The sequence below is a fragment of the Wickerhamiella sorbophila genome (assembly GCF_002251995.1).
Source record: "Wickerhamiella sorbophila strain DS02 chromosome Unknown contig3, whole genome shotgun sequence".
Taxonomy (NCBI): domain Eukaryota; kingdom Fungi; phylum Ascomycota; class Dipodascomycetes; order Dipodascales; family Trichomonascaceae; genus Wickerhamiella; species Wickerhamiella sorbophila.
This window is the reverse complement of record NW_020194004.1, coordinates 167848-190710: the sequence shown is the minus strand read 5'-3', so window position 1 is coordinate 190710 and position 22863 is coordinate 167848. Positions and strand designations below refer to the sequence as shown.

Genomic DNA, 22863 nt, shown 5'->3' with positions numbered 1-22863 from the left:
GTCAAGTTAAATACGGCATTTAGCCCCAGTAGCTCGGTGACCGCTCTGTGGGACTTCTAGAATACGCTCCGTTCATGCTATCACCCTCGAGCATCGACGGAATGTCGGCTGCACTGTCCCGCCGCGTGTTGAGACTTGCCATCAACGACGGCAGGAGGTCGGCTTCAATCGTCCGCGACGAGCGGTACTTTTTGGTCAGGAATCGATGGGACAAGCATTCTTGCGCACTCATCCGCTCCAGCGGATCCAGTTTAAGACATCCTTGAATAAAGTCAATGCAGTCTCGGGTGGCATGGATCCAGTGCTCGGCAGGTTCAAACTGGTATTCACCTTTGATGATAGCCTCGCGCTCTTCAACAGGGTTGTCGCGGTCAAAAGGAACGTAGCCACACATCAAAAAGTAGGTGATGACGCCAATTGCCCAGATATCCACCGGCTTCCCGTGACCGGTTTTTGTAAATACTTCGGGAGCCATATAACTAGGTGTGCCACACGTAGTGGTCAGGATGCGGAATTTTTCTTCGTCAATAATGCGGCTGAGTCCGAAGTCACAAATCAACAGCGGCGAAGTCTCGCTGGTGGTCTTGAACAGCAAGTTCTCGGGCTTGAGGTCACGATGAACAATACCGTGCTCATGGAGATGGGCAACCCCACTAACCACCTGCTTCATAATGTGTGCGGCATCCGATTCATAGAATGTGCCGTTGCTGTAGAGCCTATCAAAGAGCTCACCGCCCCGAGCAAGCTCGGTGATAAGGTACAGGCTGTGCTCTGTTTCGAAATAGTCGACCAAACTCAGAATATGAGGCTGGTTTTTACTAACGCGCCGCAAAACAACAATTTCGTTGCGTACGAGAAACTCACGGCCCCGCATGAGTCTCTTGTTTATGATCTTGGCTGCGTAGTATTTGCCGGTAGGTTTGTGAATAGCCTCTCTGACGACAGAATATGTTCCTTTCCCGAGCTCTTTACCGAGATCATAAATGCAGTCCTGCGGCGGTGGCCGTAGCTTGATTTTTTCCTTCTTCAAGGCCTCTATCTCCTGCTCTTTAGTGCGCGGAGGATTGTCCTGGCTGGGCCGTCGGCTGGAGGGCTCGGTCACCGGTACCGCCTGCACAGTAGGCGCTGGAGGCGGCGAGCGCTTGGGCTCCAAAAAGGAGTCGGACATGGCGCGCTCGGTAGATGCCCCGGTTGAAGTTTGCAGCCGGACCCGCGACCCTGATCGCGAGGGTGTGACAGGCGTGGGAGGCGTTTCGCCGCAAGACGGCGACTTTTCGGGCTTGCTGTCCATCTGCAACGACGTCTGCGACGTTCTAGGAGAACTTTGTTGGGACAATTTAACAGTGGTCGGTGTTGAAACAAATTGTGAAAACACTAGCTGGAGACTAGCGCGCAATAGCTAAGAATCGACTGGAATATGTGCGAGTAAAAACGCGATCCTACCTAGACCTTAGTACACAAAAGGCGTTGCCCTTTTGTTGGCCGAATTCGTGGTCAAGAGGACGTATTTGGCAGTACGATCCTATGGGTGTATCTTAAAACGACTGGTCTTTACGTCACCCATGGGCCTCTTGGTGCTGAGGGGTAAGGGAGAGGGGTGTTGGATGCGGCCTTTTGCTACACGGCAGGGGGAGCCGGCTGAGAAGCTGGAGCGGGTTGTAGGGCGTTCGGCAGTGGTTTTTATCAGTGCTCAGGCTGAATGCAGCGGTGTTGTGGGGGTCACGTTTAGAGACTGCAGTAAGCCCCTGTCCGGAAAAACTTGGTACATGCACCCCGCAGCCGATGTGCATATAGTTGCGAAAGCCTCGTGGGGAGCGGCAATGGCGAGTTCCACGCGCACGTTCGGTGCCTGGGCCTACAAATCTGCCGTGTCCATTGCCATTGCTCGTCCCTGCCTCCATCGCAGTTTGCACCCCTCTACACCCCTTCGGTAATATAGCCACTAATCTATTCCCAACTAAGAAATCATTGCGACAGTTTACAAGGTGGTACGATATCTCGACCTCGAGCAGAGAAAGTGCCTTAATAATTGATCCACCAATTAATTGCGTTGATTTCTTCGCAATCGAACCAAAATGGGCCAAGCAACCTCTGTTCAGGCGTCGCCGTCTGAGCCTGCTGCGGCCGGTGAACCGACGTCGGCTGAGCCTGGCACCCAGGTAGGGTGCTCGCAGCCAGACTCTCCTTCCCGCAACATATGGAGACGGTTTTCCGACCGATGTTCGCGGCCATTCCGCCGCGGCCGCTACAGCGACAGCTATTGCCGTATTGGGAGCCGGCCTCACCGGTTTGCCTCTGTGCCGACAGAAAAAGGATCGCCCACACAACAGCGACAAGGCCCTCCACCGCTGGTTGAAGAGACGCCACATGATATAAGTGCTAGATTTGGTTCTCCTATGCCGCCCTCCAGTTCCACAGAGTTGCCTCAGCCACCACGAACGCCATCGAGACCTCCACCGTCACACGACCCATTGGCTTTGCCGCCGCGACATGGGCTGGATTTCACGACGCCTTTGGAGTCAAATATGGCCTGGACAGACATTGGAGATGACTCGGAACGCACGCCGCGCAACCTGGGTGGAAGCGAAGGCCCAGCAATGCTCATTAGCCAGGTGCTGGCGCTCGCTGCATCAATCACTGCTCGCCAGCTATTTGGATACCGTCCAGAGTCTCAAAACGATGACCAGTTTTCGGCATTTTTGGACTCGTTGTATAATGGTTTCCAAAGCAGTGAAATCAGCTCCATGCTGAGCGGGCAGCAGAGCGAGAACGACAACGCGCAGGATAGTGACGACACCAACCAAAGTACAAACAATAATAATGATGATGACGACGGCGATGCGGCGAGCCACTCGGAGTCTCGGCGCCCGCCAGGATACTTTAGAATGTTCCGTTTCCGAGAAACCGATGCAGGGATGATTCCTGTTATTATCGTTAGTATGCGTCCGGCGAATCCCAGCCTACTGGATTTCGTGCGAGAAACCCCTTCCCATGAAGCAGACGAGGTTCCTTGGGACCTGGGCCCCCTATCGCCGCGCCCCCCGCCTCTGCCTTCATTCGAAGACCATTTCCCGCCGCCCTTGCATGCACCACCGCCGCCCCCGCCTTTGCACCACCCTCAGGCCCCAGCTCATGTCCCGCTTGCTGTTCCGTTCGAAACCGAACAGCCGGAAAGACCGGAGGAGGAACCTCTGCTCAGTCGCAGAGAAAGGGGAACCCAAGCGTCGTGGATCATCTACGTCTGGGGTGGGACATACCCCCCAAACCACCCGATTTTCATGGCCCCCAGCTTGCTAACCGATGATCCGACGTACGAGGACCTACTGTACATTCAGGAGCTCATGGGACAACACAAGCCGCCTATCGCTTCGCAAAACGCCTTGGACCGCCTGGGTGGAGAGCTCACCGTCACCACGGGCTCGGCTCTTCTCGGCGACCGCTGCGCAGTTTGTCTCACCGACTTTGCTGAAAACGATACCTGCCGCAAGTTGGCTTGCAGCCACACATACCACCAACTCTGTATCGATAAGTGGCTCTCGGAAAGTCAAAACACTTGCCCGCTCTGTCGAGAGGTCGGCGCCCCAGAGGCAGACGCCGACGCATAACTTCTATTGCATTCTTTATTTAACATATATAGCTCGTGTTTCACGGTTCTACCAGCGGTTTTCTTCCGGTCGTTGCGGGGACAACCCGGCACAATCTAAACATCTAATTAGCATGTTTGGGAACGCGTCGCGTAAGCATGGACCCGAAGGCAGCGATCGTGAACTGGGAATCGTCGTCGCCCCCGCGGCCCAAGCCCATGGCTTTGGACGTTTCCTGCGATCAGACTCCTCTAAGAGGGTCCGGGCCGAAGTATGCACCGTCGTCAGAAAACTCCAATGCGAACGATCCGGTGGACGACCTGCTGGGAAAGTACCAAATCAACCCTTTGCGGTCCTCTCCGCCGCCTACATGGCCAATTCCTCTGGCCAAGCCAGCACAGAAGTTCTTTTCTGAGTCTTCGTCTTCGAACCCCCTCACCGCGGCGGCCATGAGACTGTACAGTCCAGGCTATCTCAAGCGCCCTAGATCAATAGGCCCGCTCACGCCGCTCAAGCCCAGAAAGACCGTGAGCGCCAAGTTCGTTTTGGATGACGACGACGACGACAGCAACTTTAGCTTTCTAGGTAAAGAGAATATCCCTCCTCTTTCCGATGACGACGACCTGGACTTTGGGGCTCTGTTGGCCCAAAAGGCGCCAACGCCCCCTGAAGATAGTGTCAAATACCCCAACCTACCCGAGCCGGTTCTCGCATACAAGGAATCTCCATTAGAGATTCACCCCACACCATCACAATGTCACCGCTTTGTAGTAGAGGTGGTAGGAATCGAGGCTGATCACACTGTGCTTGTTTGTAAAGGTTTGAAGGGAACTGTCACGATAGAAGTCCGGGACACTTGGAGACAGATTCAATTCGAAACCAATGATGTGGTGCATATTCTCGGCGATATCAATGGGTCTGAAAACATCGTCGTTAGCCATGCCACCCAGCTTATATTGGTTTTGAACCCTGACACTCTTCTGGCCTGCACGGCCGTTGCAGAATCGTTTAATTGCGAGCGCCAGATTGTGCTCAGAAATCGCCTGCGCACCCCTAGCGATAGCAATGTTGCAATGATCTACGGAGTTATTATCCACGAGTTAATCCAAGTCTGTCTGTTGGAGAACTCCTTCAGTATACCTTTCATGGAGGAGAAGCTTGAGAATGACATCATTGACCGTTTTGTCGAGGATCTCATGGTCCTGGAGCTTGAACCGAAGTTTGCTCTTGAGGAAATAAAAGAGCGTCTTCCGCAGATTGTCAAATGGGCTGCCACCGCTCTATGTCCAGGCCGCCCATTGTTCAAGGCGCCGATTCATCGATCTTCAAAGGAGCTGACGGTCAAAATCAGTCGCACTCTTGTAATTGAGGAAGAAATCTGGTCGCCGCGGTATGGTCTAAAAGGGAAAATCGATGCTGTGGTAGCAGCCTCGACTGGCGGCCCAGAGTTTACAAGTGCTTTAGAGATCAAAACTGGCTCCATGTCAGGATTTTCTTCTTCTGCCCATCGTGCACAGGTTATGCTATATTCTCTTTTACTCAAAGAACGCTACGAAAAGATTTTGCCGTGGATGCTTCTCTACTACGCCCAAGAAGCTGCTATGATAGCTGTGCGACCAATGATCGATGAGATCAGAGGGCTCATTTTGAGACGCAATATGCTCGTTCGTCATATAAATCGCCCCGCTCGGCTTCCGTGGCATACATCGTCATCATTTGATTGCAAGTATTGCGTTCGTAAGGACGACTGCACGGTTTTCACGGCCGCTAATGCTGAGCATAAGGCCGAGGATAACCCGGGCATCAAAATTGCCGAAAATCTCATGGAACAGGCTACAAAATGGTCATCGAACCAGTTGGCCTTTTTCCGTCACTGGGACCGTCTTCTCGTTTATGAGGACATCGAGACAAACCGGCTTACCCGAGACATCTGGTGCATGGACGCTGAAACGCGCGAGGCCACTGGTAAGTGCCTCGCAAATATTCAGATTTCTCTGAGATCATACAAAAAAGAGTCAATCAAATCGACTTATGTCTACATTGGTACGAGGTCCGTCCCACTGCCCGATATTGACCAAACAGGCTTTAACTATTTCAGTCCAATTGTTGTCAGCTCGTCAAAAAACGTTGCCGAAGCCACTGGTTCTATATACAAGTTGAATTCTGAGGAAGTGGAGTTTGTTGCCAACCATGAACTGGATCAATCAGAGACATATCGGCTCGATCTTGAAGACCATCAGCACTTCCTTTCCGTCAGTAAATACAATCTACTGAGGATGTTTGTTGAACGCCCACGTCTTCTTGAGCTTGTTGTAGACCTCAAAGCGCCGATATTCGACACTAGTGTCAAGGTGCCCATCTCGCCAGGTCTGAACGACGACCAAACAGGTGCTCTAAGAAAGGTTATGCAAACCAAGGATTATACCTTGATCCTAGGCATGCCAGGTACTGGCAAAACCACAACTATTGTATCTATTGTTCAGGCATTGCTGGCACAGGGTAAAAGCGTATTCATATCGGCAAACACGCACTCAGCAGTCGATAACATTGTGTTGAAACTCATGAACTTGAACATAGATCTTTTGCGCGTGGGATACGCGACCAGGGTGAACCCACAAGTTCAAAGGTTCATGGCAGCTCGTGAAGCTAAACTAGACCCGAATTTGGAGCCCTCAGCAAGGCTCGAGCAATTGTATCTCAACGTACCCGTTGTAGCTGCAACGTGCCTAACCATCAACAGCTGGCTATTTTCACGACGCCACTTTGACTATTGCATTATCGATGAAGCTTCTCAAATCACACTTCCCACGTGCTTAGGCCCATTGCGGCATGCTGACCGTTTCGTCCTCGTCGGTGACCATTTTCAGCTTCAGCCGATTGTTCACAGTGCAGTTGCTCGTCAAAATGGACTGGGTGAGTCTTTATTCAAAAGGCTTTGTGATGCTCATCCAAGTGCAGTAGTAAACCTTTCTCACCAGTATCGTATGAATGGCGACATCATGAATCTTTCGAGCACTTTGATTTATAACGGTATGCTCAAGTGCGGGAGTGAAGCTGTGAAAAATGCGCGGCTCTCACTTCCCAAGCAGATTCATTTCAGCCCTAATTGGATCAAACCTGTACTTGACTCTAATAACAGTGTTGTTTTCCTAAACACTGATGAAGTGGGTGCTCCTGAGGAGGAACGCACTGATGGCGTCGCCAACCCCAAGGAATCCAAAATCATATTGGATATTATAACCTATTTTGTTGATCATGGCGGTATTCAGCAGTCTGACATTGGTGTCATTTCTGTCTACCGAGCTCAGTTGAGACTTATCAAAGAGCGCTTGAGCAAATACAAGGAGCTTGATGTGCTAACTGCCGATCAGGCTCAAGGTCGTGACAAAAACTGCATCGTCATTTCTCTTGTGCGCTCTAACAATGACAAGAGAGTGGGCGATCTTCTCCGCGATTGGAGGAGAATTAATGTTTGCTTCACCAGGGCGAAATCGAAGCTTGTGATCGTTGGATCACGAAGAACACTAACTTATGCACCTACTCTTGAGAAGTTTTTGAAAATCATAGAGACAAACGGGTGGATGTGGAACGCTTGACGCATTGCTCCTGTCTCAACTAAAAGAGCTATCCCTTTATATGTTCCGAACTCTGTTCATATTCATCATTTTAAAAACGTTGCTCCTACTTTTCAAGCTATGCGAACCGCTTTCGTCATGTTCGTCAGTTCGCCCTGTCTGGTTGGTAATAGCATTTCCAGCTTTCCCATTTCGAAGGCTAGCTTCTGTCGATTCCCAGAGGTATTATTCGGTCCCTTCGTGTGCTTGGTAAATCATAATCACGCTGTTTAAGCTATTATTTTTAAAATCGTCTTGAGTACTCTGTTCTACCAACTGATCAATGAGGCACCTCCATCTTCTGTGAGCACAAGTAGCGAAGATTTCAGAGAAATGGTCAAGCATTTTGGCCAATTGAGACAAAATCTACAGGTAATGGACTCTTATAACACGGCCCTCAATACGCAGGAGCAAAATATAAATTCTCACCAACCATAACCATCGATGTAGCTTAGTTGCAGAGCCCGAATTGAAGATCTGATAAGCTTGCTGTATCTTCCTCGTACAATATTTCGTGATCAGCACCAAGACTACTAAGCATATTGTACGTGAACAAGCCGTGATATCAACTGTTACGCTCAAACTGAGTTGGTGAACTACCGGCTTGCGGTAGAAAACATGAAAAACTTTGTCGATACAATTGAGTAATTCAGCTTCAAGTCTACTACAATCTGCTTCTGAACAACATCACTAGTGGCTTCTCGATCACTTGGGCAATTCAACTTGACATACTTTCGATGCGCTATATCACAGCATGCATGCTTCGAAGCATGCGCTCTCACGTGATCTTGTGTTTGCTCCACCATGAGCCAACGTCAGAAGCTGAAATTAATACATGTCAAAATAGCAGCCTGTTTTTAACACAAAAGATGCAGTTAGACCTACATGCCTTAGTTGTTTGCTTATTCCTAGCTCCTATCAGTTGGTTAAAGTGTCTTGCTAATATCTGCACGATTATGCAACCCCAGTTGGTGGAGATGACGAAAACCAGGCTCTAGGAATCTATTTAAAACAGCTGTGTATGATTTCAACTAGTTATGGCTTATTCAAATCATAGCCAAAGTGGTAGTACCAGTTCCTCTGGCTCTGTGGCCAGTGATAAGGTATTCTATGATATCAATCAAAATGAGATTATTGAGGGGTCAAATGCAAGCTTTGAAACGGAGGATCTCGCTCCTCTTGCGGTAGACCATATTTTCCAGAATGCTGAAAAGTGCAAGACTTGGAATGCTGTTTATAAAAAGGCCCAGTACGAAGGTTTGCATCATTTCGACCCGACCTTTGTTTGGACAAAGAAGGAGGAGCGCTCTGTGCTTCTCCGAACTGAACTACGCGTCACCTTTGTCGCATTTCTCTTGTTTGTTGCCCTTGATATAGATCGGTACAACATGGCCAACGCAACAGCAGGAACTATTTTGAAAGATCTCAAGTTGACAACAAATGATTACAACCTTGGTTCTACCGTGAACCTTGTCTGCTTTCTGGCTTCGGAGCTTCCCTCGCAGCTTTTGTCCAAAAAGATCGGCCCCGACCGTTGGATTCCGATTCAGCTCACTGCATGGTCGCTAGTCGCTACATTCCAGTGCTTCATGCAAAATAAGGCTGGATTCCTAGTTTGTCGCGGACTCTTGGGAGCTCTTCAGGGCGGGTTTATTCCAGACGTTTCTCTCTGGATATCTTATTTCTATACAAATTCCGAGATGTCAACCCGTCTCGGTTACTTTTACATTGCCAATCCACTAACACAAGCTTTGGCTTCCTTACTATCTTACGGTATCTTCTCCCTTCATGGTCACAGCGGTTGGGCAGGCTGGCGATGGGTTTTCATGATTGAAGGCCTGATAACGCTTGTGCTAGGTATTTCTGCGTTCTTCCTGATGCCGCCTTCTGTTACTCAGACCAAGGTCTGGTTTCGGCCAAATGGATGGTATACAGAGCGCCAAGAAAAGATCCTCGTAAACCGTGTCCTTCGAGATGATCCGTCTAAAGGTGACATGCACAATAGAGAAGCGCTCACTTTTGGTATGATTTGGAAAAGTATTACCGACTATGACCTATGGCCAGTTTATGTGTGTCGGTTACTCACCGATATCATTGGAACGCCAATTTCCAAGTACCAAGCAATTTTGTATCGCTCGCAGGGGTTTTCGACTATGAAAACTAATCTGTTGATGATTCCACCGAACATTCTCACTATATTTACGCTATTGGCCTCTGTTCACCTGTCCAAATGGTCGCGTCAGTTTGCGTATGTCTACTGCTTTTCTGCCTTGTGGTGGATACCCTGCCTAGCCGCAATGCGTTGGTGGCCCGGGTTCCTCCACAATGTTTGGGGTTCTTATGCACTTATTTTCATTGGCCTTGGTGCACCTCCCGACTGGCCCCTTTCTATCTCCTGGGTTTCGGCAAATTCATATTCGGTGCGAACTAGAACTGTCTCAGGTGCTCTCGTCAACATCGCCTCGCAGCTTGCAGCAATTATTGGCGCCAACATCTTCCGCAAGGACGATGCCCCACGCTACCAGCGTGGTGTTAAGCAGCTCTTCGGAATTGCCGTCACCAGTTTTTTCGTGCCCTTCTTGGTTAAATGTTATTATATGGCAAGAAATAATTGGAAATCCCGAAAGTGGGCCAACCTGTCACTGGAGGACCAGGCGGAGTACGACCATAAAAACGTCGCAGAGGGTAACAAGCGATTAGATTTTTTGTTTGTTCATTGATTGTCTATATTTTCATAATGTTGATTTGTATGATCGAGTGATAACTCAGTTCGGATCTACTAGGCACCTTAATCAAGCAGCATAGGAAACCTCATCAACATGCTGCGACATAACTCGAGGACGAAGCATACATGCATACCCAGTATTTCGAATAGAAACGATATACGGCAACCGATAGCGTAATTGACTACATATCGATCGCGAGCTGTGGGTTATCGATTGGCATATGGTAGAGGCTGCATAAAGTAGGCCCAACCGGGGAATCGAGAGTTGGGAAAATAACATATTTCAATTCAACGAATGCAAAACTAATTGACGTTCGAGTTATTCAAATACCTAGTCACAGATATAGTTAAACATATCGTGGGAAACGAACAGACGTCGGTCAAAACCCAAACCCAGACAGATATAATCCTCCGGGCAATTCTTAGCCGAGAGTGAGGAATTCAAAATTGACAGCTCGGAATCCGATTAAATTAAAGCCATCAGGACCCAAACGAATCAATTCATTTTCCGGAAGATAGACGGGTAGGAAAATAATCTATCAGAGAATGTTGCTGCCACGGCTCCGAAGCGCCGTTAATCTGAGGTACGTGTGCCGTGCCTGGAAGATGCAGCCAAGCCAAATTAGCGAAGGAAGCGCCGATAGCGGTCAGTATTTGACACTTATCAATAAACTGGGCTATGTTTATTTACCATGTCGAGTCAAGTACGAAATAATCGAAAAATTCGTGGTGCAGCTGGAAACACGGCACATCATAGCCTAAACACACGATATATGAGACAAGCTGTCGATCCCTGCAGGTGTGAATATAAATACCGATAAAGCCACCTACTCACACATACCTCCAACAATATGAAGTACTCTGCCTTTGCTATCACACTTGCCACTCTATCTACTGTTTTTGCTTCGCCTATCGCTCGAGATGCCGATAGCAAATCCGGGTTCCTGACTATCCCTGTTGTTCGCGTACATGCACCCAATAACAGCTCTGTTAGCCATATTGCGAAGCGGAGCACTATCCCTGTTTCACTTTCAAACCAGGTTTATTTGTACCTTGCCACGTTTGACCTTGGAACACCCGAGCAGTCTGTCACAGCTCAGATCGACACGGGCTCTTCAGATCTCTGGGTTTATGGCCCCAACTCTAATGCACCTGGTGCTTCTTACGACCCTTCTGATTCGTCTACCTATGAGTACCTGAGCAATGATTTCTCGATTGAATACGTTGATGGTACAGAGATCAACGGTGATTGGGTCACCGACACTGTCACTATTGGTTCGGCAGCTGTCACGAATCAGCAATTTGCTTACACAAATGCCGAAGCTTCCAATGGCCTCAATTATGGTGTGTTCGGTATCGGTTTCGAGAATGATGAGTCCACTAGCTCTGAATACACCAACGTCCCTCAAAACTTGAAGAACCAAGGGTTCATCTCCCAGAACGCTTATTCTCTTTACTTGGACGACATCGATGCCAACACTGGTACGCTACTTTTCGGTGGTATTGATGAGGCCAAATATAGTGGTTCTATGGCCGTGCTTCCCATTGAGTCTAATTCTGCGTTCCAGGTTTCGGTTTCCGTTGTTGGCAGCTCGACTCAGGGTATCCTCGACTCAGGAACATCTCTTACGTACTTGGACTCTGACACTGTTGAACAGATTGCCAATATCTATGGCGCTACTTGGGATCAGAGCCAGGGTGCTTACATTTTGAATTCGCAGCCTTCTGGCAACCCCCTGGTTTACACATTCGGCAACGTCGAAATCCAGGTCGGACTTGATGAACTTTTCATTGAAAATGAGGATGGTTCTTATACCCTCACAATCTTGCCCAACTCTGAGACCCAAGGTATTAACTTGCTTGGAGACAGCACTCTTCGTTCTGCGTACGTTGTCTACCAACTTGATTCCAACCAGATTGGAATTGCTCAGGCCAAGTATACCAGCTCATCTAACATTGTTCCCATCACTGGCTCTTTGTAAGAGGATACCTATAGTTTTAGTAGTTTATCGCAATTTATTTTTTGAACGTTGTCATGACGGGTCCGCAGGCTCATGCATCCAGCGCACTTTGGATCCGAGAAGTAGTTGAGGCAAAGGGATGAGATCTTTTATAGAGGTATTCGGAGACTCATGAACATTATTTTAACGTGTGTCCCTCTTTTGTTACAAAGTGCAAATTTAGCCCAGGTACATATAGGTGTGGCCGTGCAAGTGCTTTCATAAGAGACGATCTGGCCGAGTGGTCTAAGGCGCAAGATTAAGGCTCTTGTCTCTTCGGAGGCGGGGGTTCGAATCCCCCGGTCGTCACCATTTTTTGCACTGCTTTATTTCCCCGGTATCGGTTCAGCTGATTTAAAAGATCAGTCGGAACTGCAAATTTGCTAAGGGCTTCTAAATAATGCTCTTTTAATCAACTCCGCGAGAACGTATTACTCAACCAAATATGTTTTGAACAGTAATCCTCTCGGTGGCCCAGTTGGCTAAGGCGCGAGACTGTAATGTTTCTTCATTGATATCTTGAGATCGGGTGTTCGACTCACCCCCGAGAGATTTTTTTGTCACCCGCCGCTGCGATGTGAAATTAGACCAATTACTTCAGTTTGACACCCTGCATTTAATTCTTTTAACCAAGCACTAAACACTAATCCTGAAAATGAAAACAATATAGGAACTACGTCTATAAACTGACTTGGCCCTGGACGAGCCATTTACTTATTGTTAGTCACCAACTTTCGGCCAGTAATCTCTCGGTGGCCCAGTTGGCTAAGGCGCGAGACTGTAATGTTTCTTCATTGATATCTTGAGATCGGGTGTTCGACTCACCCCCGAGAGAATTTTTTTTGGGATTTTGAAGTTCAATTGGTTAAAAGGAGCTCTACGAACGAAAAATATTTACAGATTTTAATGGCACATCATTTGTCTTTCAGCGACATTCCCCCAGTAGTAAAAGCCAAGCATCGCGCCAAGGCTGACCGCAATCATGATCCAGCCATTATAAGTCATAAACACCAGCATGAGCATATAAGAGTAAAATACCTGAGCGCCGTAGCCAATGGCAAGTTCGAGGCGCGAGGGCGGGTTTGCTGTCGCGGTTATGTTACGCTTGTCGAGATTTCTGATGCGGCACCGAAGCAATTCGTATCCTGCTCCTAAAGCGGCCACAATTGCCATGCTAATGGCAAGCTGGAATGCGGTGGAGATATGCCACCAGCGGAACACAATGCATAAGTTGTTGTAGTCCCATGTGAACAGCATATTCATGGAGCACGTTGGTCCAGTATCGTGGCCGCCATGGCCTGGCATGCCGGGCATATCGTGGTCCATCATCTGGTGCGAGGCCATTTGAACTGGTTAGGTCAGCCGCCCCTGGTCAGCCGGTTAGGTAAGATGGCGGCTGGGAGACGATTGAAAAACAGGCCAGAAATAAGGTGACTACACAGGACGGCAGGCTGTCACGCGCTTATTAGTAACTGGCAGATTTGAAAAGTGCCAAATCGCAGTATAAATCAGGCCACTTTCAAGAGCTGATTTTGCGTTGATAACCATGTACGAGGAATATGATTTCATTGTGGTTGGAGCCGGTGTTATCGGCCCGGCTTTGGCGAAGGGCATGAGCGATAGAGGGCGTAAGGTTCTCGTTTTGGAGCGAGACCTCAATGAGCCAGACAGAATCGTTGGCGAGCTGCTGCAGCCTGGTGGCCTCGAGTCGCTGAAGAAGTTGGGCATGGAGGAGGCCGTGGAGGGCATTGATGCTGCGGTTGTTGAGGGTTACGAGGTGATCTACGAGGGCGAACGGGTGCACATTCCCTATCCTGAGTATTCGCCCGATTTTGACCTGGCGAAAACGACGCAGCTCGGGGTTCCTGCCACGGGCCGCGGGTTCCACCACGGCAGGTTCATTATGAATCTGCGTAAAATAGCCAGAGAGCAGCCCAATGTGACCATGCTCCAGGCCACCGCAGTGGACGTGATCAAGAACGAGGAGACTGGCCGGGTTCTTGGCGTGGAGGCGATGGTCAATGGCGAAAAAAAGCCGTTCTTTGGCACGATGACGCTGATGTGTGACGGCACCGCGTCTGCCTTCCGCAAGCAGTTCACCTACATCAAGCCTGTGATCCAGGGCTACTTTGTTGGCATGGTTCTTGACGACGTGGACCTTTTGCGCCCCAACCACGGACATGTTGTCATTGGAGCCGGCCACAAGCCCATCCTTGTGTACCAGACGACACCCACCGAGGCGCGGATTCTGTGCGATGTTCCGCCGCCAATGCCCTCGGCATCGAACGGCGACCTCAAGCGGTACATTGAGGAAAACTGCCTGCCGCGTCTTCCCAAGCAGATGCAACCGGCGTTCCGCAAGGGCCTAGACAATAAAAAGCTGCGCAGCATGCCGAACCAGTACCTGCCGGCCACAGTAAATAAAACGCCCGGCCTGGTTCTGGTTGGTGACGCGATGAACATGCGCCATCCATTGACGGGCGGCGGAATGACGGTGTGCTACAACGATGCCGTGCTGCTGTGCGAGATGCTGGGCCCGCAGTCTGTGAATCTCGTCGACGAGGAGCAGGTGGCTGCGATCATGAAAAAGTTCTACCAGGAACGCAAAGCCAAGTCGGCTGTCGTGAACGTTCTCTCTGTCGCGTTGTACAAACTGTTCTCTGCAGAGACCCGCGAGCTCAAAATCCTCCAAAACGGCTGCTTTGGCTACTTTGAGAAGGGCGGCGAGTGTGTCCGCGGCCCCGTCTCGCTGCTCAGCGGCCTCCTGCCCCGCCCCGCCGTGCTCTTTTACCACTTTTTCGCCGTGGCGTTCTACTCAATCTACCTCAACTTTATCAACAAGGGCATTGTCGGGTTCCCCCTGGCTCTGCTGCAGGTGTTTACCGTTTTGTACACTGCGATTGTAGTTTTCGTTCCGTTCTTGGTCCGTGAATTGTTCTGAACTAATTAATTTAAATAAGTTAAAGCTTTTTCTCCTTCTCGGCCAGCTCGCGCAGCCGCTCCCGCTCGCTGGCCAGCTCTCCGGCCACCGTTCTCTGCTCGACCTCTTTGCGGGCCTCCTCGAGAATCTGGCGCTCAAGCTTTTGCGAGCTCTTGAGGCCCTGCAGCCACGCAGGCTTGTCCTGGGTGTCCTTCATCTTCTGCTGCATGAGCTGGTTGGCCCGGGCACGGATCTCTTTCTCTGCGTGGTACTTGGCCTTGAGTTCCGGGGACAGCTCGCTCAGGAACTTCTCATCGCTGGGCACAAAGTAATTCACAAAAATAATGCCCGATCCAATGCACAATCCCGAGTAGAGGAAGAACTTCGCCCACTGTCTTGTGGGGGGCATTTTTCCTAAAAAAGTGACAAATTACTAAGAGGCGATTCGTCGAGATATTTCAGATAAAATTTCGCTATTTATGCAGTTAAATACTTAGAGCTTGGGAGCGGTGGCGTTGTCGTCGCCCTTGATGGCGGGGTAGAGAAGGGTGGTGAGGAAGTCGCTGAAGCGCTCGTTGGAGATCTCGGGCGCAAGGTAGCGGGCGGCCTCGTCGTACTTGCCGGCGCCCTGGGTCTTCTTGATCTTGTCGACCTCCTCGTTGAGAATGTTCAGAACGTACTCCTTGGTGACACGCTTGCCCTCGGCAGTGACAACGCCGTGGCGGACCCAGGTGTTGAGCTGAGCACGCGAGACCTCGGCAGTGGCAGCGTCCTCCATCAAAAAGTTGATAGGGACACAGCCAATGCCTCGGAGCCATGCCTCCATGTAGCCAAGAGCAATAAACAGGTTCTTGCGGATACCGGCCTCAGTGACGCGGCCACCGGTGATGGTGGGGTTCAGAAGGTCCTTGGCGGTGACAATGGTCTCCTCATGGCGCTTGTAGATCTGGTTAGGGGTGGGCATCTCCTTGTTGAACACCTCGAGGGCGATGGTAGCAAGCTGGGGGTGGGCAACCCAGGTACCGTCGTGGCCAGCAGAGACCTCGCGGTACTTGTCGGCGTAGACACCGCCCATGGCGACCTTGTTGGCGGCATCGTCGCCCTTGATGGGGATCTGAGCAGCCATACCACCCATGGCGTGAACACCACGCTTGTGGCAGGTCTGGATGAGCAGACGGACGTAGGAAGCCATGAAAGGAACCTTCATGGTGACGTCGTCACGCTCAGGAAGCAAGTACTGGGGGTGGGCCCGGAGCTTCTTGGCGTAGGAGAAGATGTAATCCCAGCGGCCGCAATTGAGACCAGCAGAGTGCTGGCGGAGCTCGTAGATGATCTCGTCCATCTCGAAAACAGCAAGGATGGTTTCAATCAAGACGGTAGCGCGGATGGTGCCGCGGGGGATTCCAACCCAGTCCTGGGCGACGTTGAAAATGTCGTTCCAGAGACGAGCCTCGAGGTGGGACTCCATCTTGGGCAGGTAGAAGTAGGGGCCAAAGCCGCGCTTGACGGACTCCTTGGCATTGTGGAAGAAGTAGAGACCAAAGTCAAAGATACCACCCGAGATGGGCTCACCGTCAACGAGGAAGTGGTCCTCGTCGAGGTGCCAGCCACGGGGGCGGACAAGCAAAGTAGGAAGCTCCTTCTTGTCCATCTTTGAGCGGTCGTGGTTCAAGGCGTACTGCTTGTTACCCTGCTGCATCGTGATGTTGCGGCGGACAGCATCGTAGAGGTTGACCTGTCCCTCAACCATGTTGGTCCAGGTAGGGGCCGAGGAGTCCTCGAAATCGGACATGTAGGTGTAGACGTTAGCGTTCAAAGCGTTGATGACCATCTTGCGGTCGGTGGGGCCGGTGATTTCGACACGACGGTCTTCGAGGCCGGGACCCAGAGTAGGACCTTGCCATGTTGGGTCTTCGCGGATGTGCTTAGTCTCAGGAAGGAAATCGGGCAGCTCACCACCGTCAATGCGGGCCTGGCGGGCGACGCGAGCAGCAAGCAATTCCTTGCGGCGGGCGTTGAAAGAGCGGTGAAGCGTAGCCAAAAAGGCAATAGCCTCCTTTGTGAGAATCTTGGATGAGACTTCTGAAGAAACAGGCGCGACCTTGACGCCGGGGATCATACTGTCAATGGGGGCAACCATGGTATATTTTTTTTTGTGAGACAATTGGGAAACTGGGGTAGGTCCTTTATATTACTTGGAGGGGATGGGTCGCAGAAACCCCAACCCACCCCACATTGGAGTTATCGTGCGGAACAAAAGAGAGCCATTTTAAGACGAGCCGGGGCACTGAGAAGACGGTTGAACATGAGTGGTAGGGTGAATTTGAGCGGGTTGAGGTGTGGGCAAAAAGTTGGACGACATAGCGCCTTATGACCTCCGCAAACTCAAATGCCGTTATTTCGGCCGAGGTAAAAGCACATGCTGCATGCCCGGGTGACACATCGGGTACCCGGGGTGGCCCGGGTTCCAAGTTAGACTCATCCCGGGCTCGGGCGGGGTTAGGTTCGCAAACTCGGGATTGCTGGCTCGTTTCTCCGCTTTTCTCTAGTTTTCTATTTGGAAATTAGGGCAATGCAGTCGGGCGTGGTCTAAACGACATTTCGTGAGCGGAAACTCCCTCTTTCGACCGGAATTGGATGCATGCGACTCGCCTGCAGCCGCCTCGGCATTCGAGATCGTGCTGATTGACCGAGCCATACCTGGGTTTGTCGGGCCAGACACTCGCAACCGTCGAACTAGTACTTAATTGATTGTTTTTGATTGTTAATTCATATCATTGGCGCACTGAATATAAGCTTTCCCCTCTGTCGAACTCTCCTTTGTAATCATATGATCCATGGAGTTCTTATTGGTAGGTAGAGGCTGTTTTGCGGAATCCAGGAGGCTAACTCAGTAAACAACAGCGGGCAGCCGCGTCTAATCAAGTTCTACACGCCAATTGAGGTTTCGGTTCAGCAGCGCCTTCTGAAGCAAGTGTACAACATGCTGTTGGAGAGAAGCGCAAACCAGTGCAACTTCATGGCGCTGCCGCCGATTCTTCTCGAGGCATTCGACGACGGAGAAGAGAAAATCCGGGTTATTTATCGCCAGTACGCCACGCTCAATTTTGTGTTCATGGTGGACCAGCAGGAAAGCGAGCTGGGCATTTTGGACCTCATTCAGATCTTTGTCGAGAGTTTGGACCGCTGCTTCGAGTCGGTGTGCGAGCTGGATCTTATTTTCGGATGGGAAGTTCTTGAAACAGTTCTGGAGGAACTCATACAGGGTGGAATGGTTCTGGAAACCAGTGTGGCAAAAATAGTCGACGCGGTTGACATGGCCAACAAGGCGGGCACAGTCGACCAAGGAGACACGATAACGGCCGCCACGCGGGCCATTTCGTCTGCCACATCGCTGTTCAAGTATTATATTTCCCCAGACGTTCGGAGATGAACTTATTTTGTTCTAGCCTTAAAGATTAATTTAGAGTTTCATCTCACTCTCAAACGCACCTGGGGTGTTTCAAGTTTTTCTTTGCGACTCATGGCCATCGAAATAGATCTGGGGGTGCTACTAGCCATTGTTATTCCTATTGGAACGGTTTGTGTCCTGTGCTTGCTCGTGTTGGCATGCGTGCTTTGCATGGTGCTTCGTCCCAGCCGTAGGTCGTGGCTTTGCGGGTCCCGGCACAGAGACTCCGCCAAGGTACCCATAGACCCGCCCAAACTGTCGGTGGAAATTGACAACGAGCCGCGGCTTTCGCAATTGAACCAGTTGTATGGGCCAGACCCCAAGCAGGGGAACGGTCGTTCAAACAACATCAAGCGGGTTAGTGGCCAGCGGACAAGTCGACCAGATATGAAACTAGGGTCTATTTCAGAGTCCCCCAAAGTAATGACACCCACTTGGCCCCATGACCAGCACGCGTCCCCCTGGGAGGCTCCTTCACCACCCGAACCGGCAGTGAACCGCCCGTCAGCCAAGCCTTACGGCCAGCCTCAGATCCAGTCAGTGCAAAACTGTGCCAGAATAGACTACACAAGTGGCATTGAGTCTGTGTCGGCGAGCATTGTGACTGACCCGTCAGAAAAACATGCCAGCCTGCTGTCCATCCAACAAACGCCGAAAAGCGTGTACAGTCCAACACCTACGCAGTACTTTACGCCCACCCGGCCCGAGCGACCAGGGCGACCAGAACGGCCCGAGCGGCCAGAACAAACGTCTGAGCCGGCCGTGGCACGAAACGTCGTGCGCGAGCGCTCAAGCGAGTACTCAAGCCCACTGCCCCCCACCGCGCAGTGGTCCCGTCGCAGCTCATCGCACTCCGGGTCTGAGCGCGGCAAGAGCATTTCGACTATTTGCGACAAGCCACTGCCTCAGCTGCCTACCCCGTCAAACGGTGGAGTAGTCGCCGACCTCAATGGCGCCATGTTCAAGGCTATATTTGCATACACCCCCGTGCTCTACGACGAACTGGCCCTTAAACAGGGCGATATGGTGCGGTGCCATCAGGTGTTTGACGACGGCTGGTGCATGGCATCTCAGGTAGGAACTAGTGAGCGGGGGATATGTCCTCGGGCCTGTTTAGCAGAAATTTAATTTATTTGCAAAAACCTAAAATTTAAAGAGCGTGTGCGGCGTGGAAATCCTTGCCGGCATAGGTGGCCTTGTCACCAAGCTCCTCCTCGATACGCAAAAGCTGGTTGTACTTGGCGAGACGCTCAGCGCGGGCGGGGGCACCGGACTTGAGCTGGCCGCAGCGCAGACCAACGGCGAGGTCGGCAATGAAGCTGTCGTCGGTCTCACCGGAGCGGTGGGAGACCATGACACCCCAGCCGGCGGCGTAGGAGGCCTTGGCGGAGTCAATGGACTCGGTGAGGGTACCGATCTGGTTGACCTTGAGCAGCAGAGCGTCGGCGACGTCCTCCTTGATGGCCTTGGCGACGATCTTGGGGTTGGTGACGGTGATGTCGTCACCGACGATCTGGCACTTGCCCTTGACCTGGGGGAGGAATTGCTTCCAAGACTCCCAGTCATCCTCGGAGAAGGGGTCCTCGAAAGAGATGATGGGGTACTTTGCCAGCAAAGTATTGTAGTAGTCGCCAGTCTCACGGCCGGTCTTCCACGCCTTAGGGTCGGACTTGGGGTTCTTGAAGTCAAAATCGTACTTGTTGTCGTGGTAGAACTCGGAGGAGGCAGCATCAATAGCGATCTTGACGCGGCCGTTGTAGCCGGTCTCGTCGATGGCGGTGACAATGAGGTCGAGAGCCTCCTCGGCGTTCTCGAGGTTAGGGGCAATACCACCCTCGTCACCGACGTTGCCAGCAGAAGAGCCGTACTTCTTCTGAGCAAGAGACTTGAGCTTGTGGTAGACCTCAGTGCCGGCGCGCAAAGCGTCGGAGAACTTGTCAAAGCCAATGGGGGCAACCATGAACTCCTGGATGGCCAAAGAACCACCGGCGTGCTCACCACCGTTCAAAACGTTCTGGAAAGGAACGGGCATGATGTAGGGGGCCTTGGAACCGGACAGGTTCTTGATGTGCTCGTACAGAGGAATTCCCTGCTCAGCAGCACCGGCACGAGCAACAGCAAGAGAGACACCAAGAATGGCGTTGGCACCGAGCTTGGCCTTGTTGTCAGTTCCGTCAAGCTTGATAAGGAACTCGTCAACGGCGCGCTGGTCAACGACAGAGATACCCTCCTTGATCAGAGCAGGGCCAATGACGTCGTTGACGTTGGCAACAGCCGTCAAGACACCCTTGCCTCCCCACTTGGAAGCGTCCTTGTCGCGCAGCTCAAGGGCCTCCAGAGAACCAGTGGATGCGCCAGAGGGCACAATGGCGCGGAAGGTACCCTTCTCAGTGGTGAGCTCAACCTCAACGGTAGGGTTTCCACGAGAATCGTAGACGTAGCGGGAGTAGATCTTCTGAATGGCCATTATGAAATTTAGAGAGTATGGTGAAATTCTGAGATTGCTGTCAAGATATACGTTGAGTAACCAGGGTTAGGGAGATGCAGGGCTGCCAGATGGACGTGGCATGTTTCCCTGCCCGACAGGTTGCTTGCTCCGGATGATTTTCGCGGTGTTTCTCCGAAAAATTTCCGGAAACTTCCGACGATCTGCCAAAAATTTTAGTTTATGTCTGTTTTATATTTAAAACCCAAGAAATTGCGATTCCTCTTCAGGAACCGAGTCAATGGCCGGTCGAGAAACCCTTCGTGTAAGCACGCCTGACAGGCCTGGTGACATGCCTGGTGACGCTTCCTCCTCGAGGCTAAATAGACTGGCAACCGAGTCCCGCCGGCTTGATGGTGCAGTTGCCGGAGCATTGGGCGGCATATTCGGCCATCCCAGGTGCGATCCTAGCGATGGAGTGCGCGGCGCGTAAGTCGGCCAGGGCTCACCATGGTTTGATGAGGCCGATATGGCAGCAGCAGCTGCAGCAGCCGCCGCCGCGGGGGTACTAGTGGTAATTCCCCCCGGCCCGGCCGAATTGCTATCTTTTTTTGCGGGCACCCATACTAGGCGTGCCTGGTCGCTGTTAAGATCCAATGATAACCGCATTGGTGCGTTGTCGTCCTCTGCGGCTGGCTGCAACGACGGTTGCGTATAGCTGCGCTGTCTCCTGTGCTGCTGCTGCTGATGGAGGAAATTTGCAGCGACCCGAGCATCCAAGGGCGCCGCGGTAACACGGGGCGCGTAGGCTCGCGGTGAACCCATTGGAGATACCCGTGACTGCGGTGTGGTTTGCCCGCTTCGAAGCCCCAGAAGGCTTGCATTGGAATCCTTTCGCCGCTTGGGCTCACCCTTTGTGTATCCAGGCAAAACAGACGTCGATTTAGATCGATTCAGCGGTGGCGGGCGTCCCAGCGCAGCCGCCGCAGCAGCGCTTGCCGCATTACTGCCTGAACCATCTCTCGCGTAGATGTATGGTGACTGGAGCAAATGGCTTTGTCTCGACCATTGCTCGTTCAACGGACTCTGAGCCGACATGTCTGCCATTGGACTCGCAAGCTCGCTCCATGGCGTATTCGATCCATCTGAAAGATAGCCTGGAGACGCAGATACTGCTCCCACTGCCGCCGCAGCACCCGCCGTGCTCAAAGATAGAGCTGGAACCGCTGGCACAGACCTCGTACGTAGTAGAGGCACAATGGGCTGTTGGACAGGAGTTTTCTGCTCGAGATGCTTGACCATATCGTAGTGTTGTGATGGCTGTTTTCGAGCCTTTGCCTTTGCACGGCGATTTTGAAACCAGATTTGCACCGTACGTAGTTGAAGACCAGCAACAATTGTCAAACGCTCTTTTTCGGCCGCATCGGGTCGTGGGTTTTGCTGAAAACTCGACTCCAAAAGCACTGTTTGCTGCTCGGTCATTCGCCTTCGTTGAATTGCACCAGACTTGGGTTTCGGCTTTTCGTCTTCTTTTGGAGGCGATCCCCGTTGCTGCGATATCATGGACTGTGGGTTTGCTACATTTCGAGGAGTTGCTAATGGCACGGGCAGCGGTGGTAGTGGTTGCCGAGACATTGGCGACTTGAGAGTCATATCTGGGGTAATGGGCGCTTGTGAGAGGTCCTGCGTAGATGGAACTTTGTGCATCAGTGTGGCAAAATGGTCCTCGGCCCGAAAAGCATCCTCGTCTAGCGTGGTCAAAGAGTGGGTATGCTGAGAGGTCGAAGAACTGCTCGGGCCGTCAAAATGGGCCATGGGCACCAGTGGCTGAGTAGTCAAAGCAGCGGAATGCATTCTTTGGTGTCGCCCAACCGGGTTTGTGGGTAGTGAAGACTCTGTGAAAGCCTCTGAACCAGCAGAGGCGGTGTCCTCAGCATCATTTTCCCCTATTGGCATATAATGCATACTACCAGTATAATTAGAAGAGTCCAAATCATCTGATTTAACAAGAAACTCGTCCCAGGCGTCAGCGTTGGCGAACAGAGTCTTGTCGTCCTCAAAAATATCGGGGGCCCCTAGAATGCTGGAGCAAACGGTTGTGTCCCATATGCTGTTGTCCATTTGTGTTGAATAGAATGAAAAAA

At 51.4% G+C, this 22863-nt stretch overlaps 13 protein-coding genes across 13 annotated transcripts; 7 read left to right on the top strand and 6 right to left on the bottom strand.

Annotated features, from left to right (window-relative positions):
- Positions 1-19: 19 nt before the first annotated feature.
- On the bottom strand, positions 20-1291 carry B9G98_01952 (Calcium/calmodulin-dependent protein kinase type I; the record flags this gene model as incomplete). The annotated part of the gene is made up of 1 exon (XM_024808509.1): positions 20-1291. One exon carries the CDS (start codon positions 1289-1291, stop codon positions 20-22), a length of 1272 nt encoding a protein of 423 aa, XP_024664277.1.
- Positions 1292-2075: 784 nt separating this feature from the next.
- Positions 2076-3605, top strand: B9G98_01951 (putative RING finger protein P4H10.07; the record flags this gene model as incomplete). Its single annotated transcript, XM_024808508.1, has 1 exon — positions 2076-3605. The coding sequence occupies one exon, from the start codon at positions 2076-2078 to the stop codon at positions 3603-3605; it is 1530 nt and encodes a 509-aa protein (XP_024664276.1).
- A 137-nt stretch (positions 3606-3742) lies between these two features.
- Positions 3743-7180, top strand: B9G98_01950 (DNA replication ATP-dependent helicase/nuclease DNA2; the record flags this gene model as incomplete). The annotated part of the gene is made up of 1 exon (XM_024808507.1): positions 3743-7180. One exon carries the CDS (start codon positions 3743-3745, stop codon positions 7178-7180), a length of 3438 nt encoding a protein of 1145 aa, XP_024664275.1.
- Positions 7181-8235: 1055 nt separating this feature from the next.
- On the top strand, positions 8236-9918 carry B9G98_01949 (hypothetical protein; the record flags this gene model as incomplete). Its single annotated transcript, XM_024808506.1, has 1 exon — positions 8236-9918. The coding sequence occupies one exon, from the start codon at positions 8236-8238 to the stop codon at positions 9916-9918; it is 1683 nt and encodes a 560-aa protein (XP_024664274.1).
- An 856-nt stretch (positions 9919-10774) lies between these two features.
- Positions 10775-11905, top strand: B9G98_01948 (Candidapepsin; the record flags this gene model as incomplete). Its single annotated transcript, XM_024808505.1, has 1 exon — positions 10775-11905. One exon carries the CDS (start codon positions 10775-10777, stop codon positions 11903-11905), a length of 1131 nt encoding a protein of 376 aa, XP_024664273.1.
- Positions 11906-12826: 921 nt separating this feature from the next.
- B9G98_01947 (Copper transport protein CTR2) lies at positions 12827-13267 on the bottom strand (the record flags this gene model as incomplete). Its single annotated transcript, XM_024808504.1, has 1 exon — positions 12827-13267. The coding sequence occupies one exon, from the start codon at positions 13265-13267 to the stop codon at positions 12827-12829; it is 441 nt and encodes a 146-aa protein (XP_024664272.1).
- Positions 13268-13469: 202 nt separating this feature from the next.
- On the top strand, positions 13470-14864 carry B9G98_01946 (Squalene monooxygenase; the record flags this gene model as incomplete). Its single annotated transcript, XM_024808503.1, has 1 exon — positions 13470-14864. The coding sequence occupies one exon, from the start codon at positions 13470-13472 to the stop codon at positions 14862-14864; it is 1395 nt and encodes a 464-aa protein (XP_024664271.1).
- A 19-nt stretch (positions 14865-14883) lies between these two features.
- B9G98_01945 (Assembly factor CBP4) lies at positions 14884-15252 on the bottom strand (the record flags this gene model as incomplete). Its single annotated transcript, XM_024808502.1, has 1 exon — positions 14884-15252. The coding sequence occupies one exon, from the start codon at positions 15250-15252 to the stop codon at positions 14884-14886; it is 369 nt and encodes a 122-aa protein (XP_024664270.1).
- Positions 15253-15336: 84 nt separating this feature from the next.
- B9G98_01944 (Malate synthase, glyoxysomal) lies at positions 15337-16983 on the bottom strand (the record flags this gene model as incomplete). The annotated part of the gene is made up of 1 exon (XM_024808501.1): positions 15337-16983. The coding sequence occupies one exon, from the start codon at positions 16981-16983 to the stop codon at positions 15337-15339; it is 1647 nt and encodes a 548-aa protein (XP_024664269.1).
- A 690-nt stretch (positions 16984-17673) lies between these two features.
- B9G98_01943 (AP-3 complex subunit sigma) lies at positions 17674-18276 on the top strand (the record flags this gene model as incomplete). Its single annotated transcript, XM_024808500.1, has 2 exons — positions 17674-17695; positions 17738-18276. 2 exons carry the CDS (start codon positions 17674-17676, stop codon positions 18274-18276), a joined length of 561 nt encoding a protein of 186 aa, XP_024664268.1.
- Positions 18277-18366: 90 nt separating this feature from the next.
- On the top strand, positions 18367-19422 carry B9G98_01942 (hypothetical protein; the record flags this gene model as incomplete). The annotated part of the gene is made up of 1 exon (XM_024808499.1): positions 18367-19422. The coding sequence occupies one exon, from the start codon at positions 18367-18369 to the stop codon at positions 19420-19422; it is 1056 nt and encodes a 351-aa protein (XP_024664267.1).
- A 22-nt stretch (positions 19423-19444) lies between these two features.
- Positions 19445-20761, bottom strand: B9G98_01941 (Enolase; the record flags this gene model as incomplete). Its single annotated transcript, XM_024808498.1, has 1 exon — positions 19445-20761. The coding sequence occupies one exon, from the start codon at positions 20759-20761 to the stop codon at positions 19445-19447; it is 1317 nt and encodes a 438-aa protein (XP_024664266.1).
- A 216-nt stretch (positions 20762-20977) lies between these two features.
- B9G98_01940 (Homeobox protein HD-3) lies at positions 20978-22840 on the bottom strand (the record flags this gene model as incomplete). The annotated part of the gene is made up of 1 exon (XM_024808497.1): positions 20978-22840. The coding sequence occupies one exon, from the start codon at positions 22838-22840 to the stop codon at positions 20978-20980; it is 1863 nt and encodes a 620-aa protein (XP_024664265.1).
- Between the last annotated feature and the right edge of the window lie 23 nt (positions 22841-22863).